General features: G+C 37.2%; 1 protein-coding gene across 2 annotated transcripts in view; it reads left to right on the plus strand.

Annotated features, from left to right (window-relative positions):
* Nucleotides 1-11,663, plus strand: part of RANBP9 (RAN binding protein 9) — a 32,864-nt gene that overhangs the window by 18,962 nt on the left and 2,239 nt on the right. The window contains exons 5-11 of one of the 2 annotated variants that reach the window (XM_019470618.1): nucleotides 997-1,181; nucleotides 1,988-2,100; nucleotides 3,430-3,538; nucleotides 4,952-5,142; nucleotides 6,952-7,099; nucleotides 8,831-8,952; nucleotides 11,318-11,469. In XM_019470618.1, coding sequence (XP_019326163.1) covers nucleotides 997-1,181; nucleotides 1,988-2,100; nucleotides 3,430-3,538; nucleotides 4,952-5,142; nucleotides 6,952-7,099; nucleotides 8,831-8,952; nucleotides 11,318-11,469 — 1,020 coding nt within the window. The remainder of the gene's footprint in view (nucleotides 1-996; nucleotides 1,182-1,987; nucleotides 2,101-3,429; nucleotides 3,539-4,951; nucleotides 5,143-6,951; nucleotides 7,100-8,830; nucleotides 8,953-11,317; nucleotides 11,470-11,663) is intronic. The other variant, XM_019470619.1, reaches the window with a different exon arrangement.

The raw sequence follows: 11,663 nt of genomic DNA on the forward strand, positions 1-11,663 counted from the left end.
GGGGGGGTGGAAATGGGGGGCAAGATCGGCTTGGGCATGGTTTTAACAACCAGAGTATTTTTCTTTAATTTCGCTGGGTTCACTGGGCTTCAGCGTCCCTACTGATCTGCATGTTGATAACTTCTTACTGATAGCTTTAATTTATTTAGCGTATAGTTCTGTAGATCAGCATACCATTATACCATACCACCATTGATTGCAGTGTAAATATGATGTAGGTATATTTATAAATAAAAAAAGAACCAGCAACAAAACCCCACCTACCCAAAACCCCAACTGATTGCATTGCCATTGCGAAGGTGCTAGTTGCATTTAAGTTACTTTAATCCCAACAGGCAGATTTTACTTTTCTCATATTTGGCATATTTCAAATTTGCATGGAGACCTAATCTCTAAGCAGAAAATAAAACTGAGACAACAATAAATGCTTTAAAGTCTTTTTCTAGATACAAGTCCAGGAATTCACGAGAACTTCAATGCACTGTTACAGTTCTTTTTAGGCGCTACACTTGGACTTTGAGGCTAATGAGTTCTCTATCCTGTCAGTTCTTACCACTAAAATTCAGCGATGTTTTAAGTATTTCACCCCAAAAGGAAAATGGCCCACTTTGTAAGTTTAATTTTTGTTCTCTTTTTAAAAGAAACTTTAATCCTGGTCTTTAAAAATCATTAAAAAATTGGTATTTAATAGTTTGTAAAATTGAAACCAAAAGTTGTAAACTTTAGCACAGTTTAAAAAGTGCATTTTCTGACTAGAAAGAGAATGATCAGTAAGGCTTTCTTATGTCAAAATAAAAAAATTATGACCACTGTGAATAAAATTAATCAGTCATTGTATTGCTGGATTGGTAGAAGTTGCTTTAACTGCTGGAAAGATGATGTAGAGGTATTTGCTTCTTCACACTACTAGTAGCAGTGGGGATATTATTACAGAGATGAAAAAAAAGTGGGGAATTTAGTATAAGAGGAAAAAACTAATTAAAAAATTTCTTGCAGCCAAACTTGTACCCTACAGTAGGGCTTCAAACACCAGGAGAGGTTGTGGATGCTAATTTTGGACAACACCCATTTGTATTTGATATTGAAGACTATATGCGAGAATGGAGAACCAAAATTCAAGCACAGATTGACAGATTTCCGATAGGAGATCGGGAAGGAGAGTGGCAAACAATGATTCAGAAGTAAGACTTTGAATATTGTTCATTTAAAAAAAAAAAGTTAATAATTGCATTTCAGAGATCTTTAAAACATTGTATCTGTTGTCTTGTGCAAAAAATTACAGATAGTATTGAAACTAGTACAAATAGTTTTGTTAACAGGTTTGATAAACGTGTATAAAATTGAGCATGAATAGATGTTTGGGGAAGAGTTATCTACATCATTAATAATTAAGAGTTTATAATGACGAGTGTAAGCCTTTCATTCTGATTTGACCTATCTAATGTGAATTGGGGAGTTTAGAAAAATTGCCATGGTTGTAGTGGGCAGTTTTAATACTTTGGGCTCTGGAAATTTCCTTTTGCCTTCTCAGCCTTCAGCATGCCAGGTTAAGTTGTGGCTCGTTAGTGTCTCACTTGGAAAAATGGTGGTTGTGGCTTTGCGTTTTTTATTTCTTCAGTGAAAACAAAAAACTAGTGCGCAGAAATTTCACTTCAGTGTATGTAATGAGCAAAAAAAAAAATAATAGTGGGTAATACTTTAATTGAGCCTACCTTTGGGTGATGGTTCATTTTTATTAAAATTCACCATAATAAAATGATACATTGATTTTTTTTTTAAATTGTTTTTCTGTACAGTGTTTTGAAGAAGGTACTGGCTCTTAATTGAATTACTTCTGTCTGACTTGTACAGAAATTTCTGAATTTCAGGTAGAATTCTTTAATTCAGTCACTTTTTTTTCAGAAAAGGGTTTTTACATTCAAGAAGTTCTTGGTTTCTTACCTGTATTTAATGAGCGTTTCTGGGTTTTGTTTTTGTTTATTTTTAGAATGGTATCATCTTACTTAGTTCACCATGGATACTGTGCAACAGCAGAGGCATTCGCCAGATCCACAGACCAGACTGTGCTAGAAGAATTAGCTTCCATTAAAAATAGACAAAGTAAGGCTGGAAATCATGTTACATCCTTTTCCTTCTCCCTTAAACAAAGATTACATAAAACTTTCTCTTAAGCATCATTGTAGAATTTCCTTTCAGCACTACTCCATAGTACAGTTCTTTGCTGTCATGTAAAGTTACACACGTATGAACAGCTGGTTAAGATGAACTTCCGCACTAACACTTTGGAACTTATTTGATGTAGCGGAATGTGGTAAATTACCTGTTGTCTTTCTCTTGAATGGAAGATTGTGATCTGTCTTAAACAAATGTGTGTAGTGTCTCTAAACGAGTGTTTGTGAGAGCTAATGGTCAGTCACAAACAGGAATATAAAACTTAGTCTTGACGAACATTTAGACTTTTATCTTAACTGTGAAAAGGGGCAGAGTTTAGAGAATGCTTTATAAGTTAAATCAAATTTGAGTTTTCCTGCTTGCAGATGTGAGGGGGAAGAGGACAAGGAGAACTAACAGCAGTTCAGTTCTAACTTGCTGTGGCAGTGCTGTTTGGCAGCCTGATTAAACAGTGCCTTCCCCATTCATTTAAATCCCTGCTGTATGAACAGAAGCATTTGTGTGACTGCGTGACATACCACGTAGGGAAACTGCTCTGTTTGAAAAATAACCCGTTCATTGGGCTGTTTTTCATTTGGATCAGTTTCTCTGTTGGTGGATAGAGTTGTGAGGCTGTTTGCGACTTGTGCCGGGTTACAGCACCAGAAACATCAGCTAAAGCAGGGACTGTTGTGGAAAGGTTTAGTCAACTGTAACCTGACTGGAAGTATGTGTTGTAGGTGAGAGACTGAATTTTGTTTTTCTTAGTCCAGATTAAACCTGTGGGAGTGGGATGCAATTTGGATGTTCTTGGGTGACGATAGTTTGGTATGTGCTTATTTTAAAGGCGTGAAAATGAGAAATAAATCGCAGAAGAGTGTCTGCAATCTTAATCTAGCTCTAAATGTGCAATCTGAGTACAAAGTAGTTGTATGCTGGCAATAAATAAAAATACTGAGTACTCATTTAGATATATGTAGGTGGAGTGCAGTTCTTAAATTTTCCTATTGAACATTTTAAGGAAGCATGATCTTTCTTTACACTATTTTTTTCGAAGAGGAAAAAACCTTGTTGATTGATGGTTGCAGTGTCTTTTAATCGTTAATTTACATGTATTAATCCGTAAGCTGTCCATTTAACTGATGTTGATTTTGGTGAACAGAAATTCAGAAACTGGTTTTGGCAGGATGAATGGAGAACCCATTGAAACAACATAACAGCTGTATCCAAGTTTACTAGAAAAAAATCCTAATCTCTTATTTGTTTTTTGGTGAACAGGAATTCAGAAATTGGTTTTAGCAGGAAGAATGGGAGAAGCCATTGAAACAACACAACAGTTGTATCCAAGTTTACTAGAAAGAAATCCTAATCTCTTATTTGCATTAAAGTGAGTCTTCAAATTATACAGATGTGTGTTTATAGATGGCACAGTACCTTCTGAGACAAGACAGTTACTCATTTAAAGCTTTCACAGAAATTTAAACAAAGTTAAGCAGCGTTTTTTAGAAAATGTGTATAGTTCACTTTTTTAATGCTATATTATTTGCTACATGTTTAACTAGGTTTTGTCATCAAGGTCCTGTTTTGCAGCATAATTCACATCTCACTGTAGATTTGTTCTCTAGAACTGATTTTTGTAATTTTTTAAATCAATCTTAATCAGTTTGGGTGTCAAGTAAAACTTAAAATGTAAACTGATACAGTGTCATATTCAAGAAGGTTGAGTCCTGTTGGCATAAGTTGGTCTGTTCCTCCAAATGGGTGACTGACTTTAAAGACCAGTTTAAATAAGCTGTTTCACTCCATGTCACTTTACTAGAAACCTCTGGCTAATACTGTGGAAATTCCATAATCCCAAAGAGTTCTCTCGGCTTCCCAGGCACACAATAGTCACCTTCATTCTGGCATTTTTACTTGCCAGCTGCGCTGATCCTCCAGAATTTTGTATCACGTTGTAGTGTTTGAATGTGGAAAAAATCTGTTATCTCCTATAAGAACAAAGCACTTTAATTTTTATGTTCAGTTAAGTAACTCGGAATGTGTTTGAAGTCTGTCACGTTTAAGTGCTGAACAGAATTCACGTGATAGTGCTGCAGACTTATCACAGAATTCACAAAATGCGAACATTTTGATGAAAGACTTCACTCGATAACGTCAACTGTATGTTATCTTTTTCTCAATCTGTCTTTCTAAAATTTGCCTGTTCTGTTGAGGCTATCCAAGGCTAAAACATAAAGCAGTAGTTCTGAGCTTCCTTAAAAGTCCCTAGTAAAACCTCCTTATCTAAAATAAAATTGAGAAAGAGCAACAGCCTCTAAAGGGAAGGTTTGTATATGAGCTTGCTTTTCAAACTGTTCTCTAGTGCAAATGTTTAATGTTAAGAGTTACTGTTTAATGCTTACTGTTCCAGACAGTCAAACTATGTTCTCATTTACTTTGAGAGAAATGACAGACATGACAACGTAACGACATATCCTTCTCAAGAAATAACCTTGCCCCTGCCAATAAAACAAAACAGTTAAAACAAGAAAATATAGTTTAGTTCTCTAAACTTTGAGGACTTACTGACAAAGTCTGTCCTCGAAGGATAATATTCCTGTTCTCCTCCCTCACAAATTTTGTAATTGTGTATTTTGGGCTGAATACTCCAAAGCTTATTGATGATTGGGTTACTGACATCCAGCATTTTGTTGAGTCAGACTTTTTGTATATTTAACACTAAAATTAAATCATTGCTATCGTTGGTATATTGAAATGTGTAAATTGTTTTATTAGCTTAACTTTTTTGCCTTTTGTTTAGGGTGCGCCAGTTTATAGAGATGGTGAACGGTACAGACAGTGAAGTGCGGTGTTTGGGAGGCCACAGTCCAAAATCTCAAGATAGTTACCCTGTTAGCCCGCGATCATTCAGTAGTCCTAGCATGAGTCCCAGCCATGGAATGAATATTCACAATTTGGCAACAGGCAAAGGGACCAGCACACACTTTTCTGGTAAGTTGATGTGGAAGATATACCACAGAGATTTGGATATACCACACCATGAAGATTTTTTGTTTGTTTGTTTCCAATTAAGTATTGGGAAAAGTTACAAATACTTGCAGACTGACAATTTGTTTTACTTAAGAGTTGATACTGAATGCTTTATATAAAGGTATACTTTTAATGATTAAAATACGTGATTCTCAGCCACTGGGGAAATGGAAAGTATATAAATAGAATCAAATCTTTTTTGCATGTGCTCTTGGTTTTACTAAGGGTTTGCAAAGTAGGTTGCCACTGATTTCTAAGAAATGCTTGCTTCCGGGAGATAGAAGATTCTGACACAAATTTCTGTGGTCCTCTCGATGATAATTTATGGCTTGGGCAAGGTGGTTTCAATCCAGTAGGTGGTGTATACGATCCATTTCCTATGGTGTTTATGGAGTAGTAGGAACAAGCTGCTCTTGCGTAGGAAATACCAGAAGCTAGGTGGTGGAGTTAGGTAAAAGACTTTCTGCTGGCAGCCAAATTTCAGTCTGCGCAGTTGAAACAGTTCTGAGAGCATCTAGGTTGGTGGTAAAGCTTCAGTGGGAAGCCGTGAATGTTCAGAGCTGCCCCATGCCGATGAGGAGATCCCCGTGCCTTCCAGAGCACCCCTGCAGAGAAGAAGTGGGGCATGTTAAAATGGTCTGTGTGTCATCTTTGGTATGTGTCATCTTTGAACCCCAGACTCTTAAGGTAGCAGAGGCCATCAACTTTCACTTCTGTTGCATTCTTAAATCGAAACTGGAGCTGATTGGGGTTGGTTTTAGGTTTTTTTTTCCTCTCGGTGGGATTGAGTAGGAAGCCAGTGTAGCCTGGCTACCAGAATACCTGCTGCCCTTGGAAAGGCAGCAGCTTTGCTTTTCTTCCCTCTGTGTCAAGACTGTTGCTATCACGTGTGTGAGTGGAGGTCCACTCAGATTTTCTGTTTGTTCTTCAGGTGGTTATTGGGATGTATCGTAGAAAGTACCTCTAACTTTCTGATTTTGTAAATAGAGGCACCACTTAATAAGCAAGTTGATGAATGTAGTATTAGAATTGAGGTTTGGGATTTCTGGAATGGCAGCAACTGTTTTGTTTATAATAAGCCTTTCCTGTGACCTGTTTCTATATTAGAAGATGCTAGGGAGCTCCTGCTTTTGGGCTTGATAGAACTGGCAGTTACATGTTTGCTTCAAATAGTAGTTTCTTGATTATATTTTAGAAGGGTAGGAAGAGATTTTAGCCAGACATCATAATTGCACAGCATGGTGTAATTTTATTTAGCAAAGCACAATATTAACTATTAAAATAATTATATGGGGAAGAAGGGAGGTTGTATTTAAGTGTAGCAACATGTAAAGTATTTTCAGCACTGAATTTTACTGCACGTTTATCAAGAGAATTATGTGATTAGGAATTAGTAAGATGAATGTCCGCTTCCATTCATAATGATTACAGTGGCCTAGAAAATATTTTCAGATCTTTCAGAAACAATGTATCGGTTCTAAAAAATGATTCTACGTTGATGCATTTTTCTGTTTTACTGGTGTATAAGTACAACTGAAAAACCTTCTCATGTATGTGTTAGTACTTGTTAAATAATGCTTAACTTCTGCACTGTAGATGTCTTAAAGGTTCAAATACCTGAAACATGGAGGCTAAGTATTTGGGTTTGTTGGTTTGGCAAATCTAGTGTTCACTGACCAGGAACAATTAAGCTATACTTATTTTGCTTCTATAAATCAGTACTTACAAATAAGTTTGTAGATGATTACAATTATTAAAACTTTCTTTCAGGGTTTGAAAGTAGCTGCAGTAATGGAGTAATATCAAATAAAGCGCATCAATCTTACTGTCACAGTAAACACGCGACCACCAGCTTGAATGTACCAGAGCTCAACAACATAAATGTATCAAGATCACAGCAGGTTAACAGCTATTCCAGGTGAATAAACTTCAGATGCTTTTAACTTATATCAAGGCTTGTGTTGTCCATGTGCTTGTATTGCAGAGAAGAGTTTTCAGTGGGATTTGATGTGATTTTTTTTCAAGGACAGTTAAAACATTTAGCGTAAGGGGCCAACAGCTTGTGATCACTGTAGTGTGCTTCGGTTTTGTTTTAACTTCTCAAGCTCAATAGACTGTTTTCTCCTGTTTGGTTAAAGAAATGCAATGGACAAAAATAAATTACCTTGCTTATAGCTAGTTATGGTCAGTTTTGAAGTTGTATAGTGAAGATCAACTAGCTCTCTGGCACTTGGGATTTTAATTTAAGCCCCTGACATTGATTTAAGCACGTTGCATGTAGGTAATGAAAAGTTTTCCAGATACTCTCCATTTGTGGCAGTATCTGCAAAGTGAACACAATTGAAATGCATATGAAATGTGCATCATCCCTTCCGTTGCATACACAAGAATTGTTTGCCTGCTCCAGTCACTGCCACTTGTGCAAACACATTCAATTCAGAGAATGAAAATAGATGTACTAACCAGGGTTAATATGGTTGTTCATAACCAGTAAATATTAAGCTCTGGGTCGCACAGATGCAGCAGAACCTAATTTGATGTGAAATAAAACGGTACTTGGCTGCGTTGCCCAGGATGGATTCCCAAAACTAACAATTACGATGTGATGATGTGGTGGTGATAACAAAAAGTATTTCAGTTGGATAGTGATGATTGGAGGAAAAAAGTAAGAGCAGCAATTTACTTTTTAACTTCATGATTTGTATTTGTGTCAGCAATTGTCTCTGCCAAAAAGTGTGGCAGTGTCCAGGCAACTTTGAGATTTTTCACAGGAGGATGATAATTCCTTGGCTGCGGTGTTGCCCAGTCAGAAAAGCCTTTTGGTTTCCTTCCTCAATGGAAGCTGGGTATTTTTGGTTGCTTAGAAACAAGATATTAAACTTTTACATTGCATCTTTTTGGTCTTGAGGGAGGTTTTATGTTGTCATTCTCCATGACGAAATAGAACAGGCTGGGATGTAACTGTCAGCAAAGCTCAGTCCCCAAAGCCATGCTGGCATTTTCTAGAAGTGCTTCTGTGACCTGCTGCAAGCAAAGTGTGGTGAGGAGTTGTATGCTCTGAATTTGCCTCTGAGTATCTCTTCAGTGTCTTGGTTTACTCAGTATTTGCTTTGGGTTTTTCTTCTTTTTCCCTGTCATTCCACTGTGAGTAAATGAGAGATCAAGGCTTTTTTGAAAGAATTCTTTACCTAAATTTGATACTCTCAAAGTAGGCTGTGTATTAACTGTGTTTTTGAGAAGGGGAAAAAAAAAAGTGGGAATGGTGTATTTTCTCAGTGCATTTTCTCCAGCTCTGTTGTATGTACAGATATATAAACAAGGTAAGAAGTTTTTGGTGGGTATTTAGAAAGTGTTATACTACTTACTCCTGAATAATGGTAGACATGTTTAATTTTTCAGCATCTGAAAATGTTATGTAACTGAATGCTAATGTCAGTTGAGAAAGCCTTAAGATTTCCCTTAAAAATTCCCTTAAAATTCCCTTAAAATTATCACCAGTTGCTATGGAAAGAACTGTGGTCTAACTTGGTAATATTTAAAAGCAGCTTTTCAGTAGCCAGGGTGAGGAAGTACTGTGCTGAAGTTGTGAAGAAGATAACCCTAAGTACTTACAAATGAGTAAAACTTTTATTTATTACTCTCTTTTCAGCAATGATGTAGACATGGAAACAGATCACTACTCCAATGGGGTTGCTGAGACTTCATCCAATGGCTTCCTAAATGGTAGTTCTAAACATGATCACGAAATGGAAGAATGTGACACAGAAATGGGTCTGCAGTGATATTTCTTACATTTTTATTAAGTGATGGCAACAAGGTTATGTTTTTACTTGCAATGCTTCCCAACTTGAAAATTAGGGATATTAGCTCAAATTTAGGTTTTGTTTGTTTTGCTCTTATTAGATGTAAGTCTTATAACCACTGATTTAGGTGGTCCAATGTCATTGTGAGAACAGGGGAAATTGGTAACTCATGGATATTGAAACTAACATCAATTTCTGAGAAACTACCTTTGAGAAGAAACATCCTATTGTGTAGCCTGGGTCAGGGTTGGCAGATTGCTTCTCCCTATTCCCCTAGTCCTCTTACCATCCATGGTTCTCATGGCATCTTTGCACTCGACAGTAAGAGCAGAAATTCCAGATCGCTTATGTTGAAGAATGCAAAGTGCTAATATTAAATGCTCAAGAAAAGAGCTATATTTGGGAACTGAGATGGGGAGGGGCGGGGGGAGTTTTCCACCAAAAAAAAAAATCCTGTTTTACATAGTTGTGGTCTAAAAAATACCTTTTTTTTTTTTCTTAACCTGCTTTGTACTCAGTCATACCTGTTGACGTTAGTGACAAATGAGTATTTAAATACCCCGTGATTACCAGCACGCCATAAAAAGATACTGTTCACTCTGTCACTTACGGCGCTAACTGTCCCTGCCCAGTAAAGGCAGTCAGATCACTTAAGTGCATGCAGGCTGGAGCTTAGACAATGGTTGTTACTGCTGGCCGTGTCTGAAGAAGTGGAGGAATCCAGCCCAGCCACTTCTGCAGTTGCAGAACTATCTTCTCAAACCATTGATTTAACCATAGATTAATAGATTAACTACCATTTAATAGGTAGTTAAATGAAACGTGAAACTCGGGACATCGCTGGTAAACCTCCAGAATGCAGCAGTACTTAACAGGTGTCTACGAATGCTTCACAGTTCTGAGGGTGTGTGCTGCTGCTGATCATGCAGCTTTGTTGGTAAATACTAGGTAACTGTTGAGAAGCAAACATAATTCTGTTTACAGCCCTGAAGGGGGGAGATTCAAATTTCCGGGTGGCTTCCCTGCATTACACTCTGAAACTGGATAATAACAAGGCGTCACTTCTGTGACAGAAAAAACAAAACACTTCTTTACTCTCTTGCAGCCTTTCCCACAGAGGCTTGCTGTGACAGACATGAAGCAGCTGCACAGGGCGCAGAGTTGGTTTTTTTTAATGTAGTTGTTTTCTGCCTTTGGAAAGTGATGTCCTAGATTGGGCTGCAGCTAGCAACAAACACCACTGCTTGAAGACTTGTGGGTGCTTCACCTTTGTAAAAAAGAATTGTGGCTCCTCAACCTACATTGTTTACTCCCCACAGTTTGAGTTTGGTGGCTTTTTGCTTTTTGAAGTATTTATATATTCTCCTTAGTGCTGTGTATGTCATGTTAAGTAGGCAGATTTTTTCCAGCGGTGATATGCTCACATCTAAGGGGAAAAAAAAAAAGTAAAGTGGCCACTTAGAAATCTTGTTTGAAATAGTGGTCAAAATACATCACTAGATAGCAATGTTAAAATCAGAAAGAAGAACGGTTTTGTAATTAAAGTGTACGTCAAAATTCCAATTCAAAACTTGATGCCAATGATGAAAAAAGGCAGGGAATGGATAAATGTGTTTTTTGGTTGGTGGGGTTTTTTTTTACTGATTGCTTTAGTTGTAAATTTAAAAAAGGCAGAACTTTCAGAAAAGCCAAGGGTTGATTTACTATTCATAAACTGCATTAATAGCTTTTAAAATCACTAGTATTGGTGAATATTGTAGCAAACAGTAAAGAAATCGGTGGTAGTGTTCTGCTTGATTACAAAAGAAGCCTGAAATGTCCAAATTATTAAGCTAATGTATTCTACAAGGAGTATGAACAGTCTAAATGATCATCTTGTAGCAACGTCCATCGTGGCTGTTCAGGAAGTTCAGGGTGTTTTTACCCTCTATTAGCAGTTCCGGATTGGGCCTATCTTTAGAAGTGCAATGCCAAAGAATTAAAAAGGTAGAACTGCGTGGACTTTCATTGTTGTCGTTATTAATTTTAAACTCCCATAAAATTTTAGGGTAAAATTTGGTTTAGAACCTAGTTAGTTTAAAATTAACCATTGCAAAATAAACAGCACGTGTAGACAGCCTTTGCCGTTAGGGAAGGAAGTCTCTTAATGTTTATGAAGGAGCAATTCAACAGTGCTCGGTATAGGAGCACATTATGCCAAGGTCTCTGGCCCGACGTGCTTTCTGTCTGAGAAGGCAGATGTCTTTTGAGTGAAATCAGTGCAGGTTCTCTAGACCCATAGATTGTTATTGTCAGCTCTATTAGCGGTGATGATGACGGTATCATTTTTGCAGAAGTAGATTCAAGTCAGTTAAGACGTCAGCTATGTGGTGGCAGCCAAGCGGCTATTGAAAGAATGATCCATTTTGGAAGAGAATTGCAAGCGATGAGTGAGCAGCTAAGAAGAGAATGTGGCAAAAACACAGCGAATAAGAAAATGCTCAAGGTATGTTTCATCTTGAAACTGTGGTGTTAAGGTGAATAACTGTGCTGCCCAGCAGAAGCTTTCCACAGCACTTGGTGTTGCAATACTGTTCTGCTTTAACTTCTGCGATTTTTTTTTTTTTTGGGGGGGGGGGGGGGCCTTTTTTTTTTTTTTTTTTTTTTTTTTTTGCTCTGGCATTGTTTTTTCTTCAAACT

Source organism: Aptenodytes forsteri, unplaced genomic scaffold (genome assembly GCF_000699145.1).
Source record: "Aptenodytes forsteri isolate BGI_AS27 unplaced genomic scaffold, ASM69914v1 Scaffold63, whole genome shotgun sequence".
Lineage (NCBI taxonomy): Eukaryota > Metazoa > Chordata > Aves > Sphenisciformes > Spheniscidae > Aptenodytes > Aptenodytes forsteri.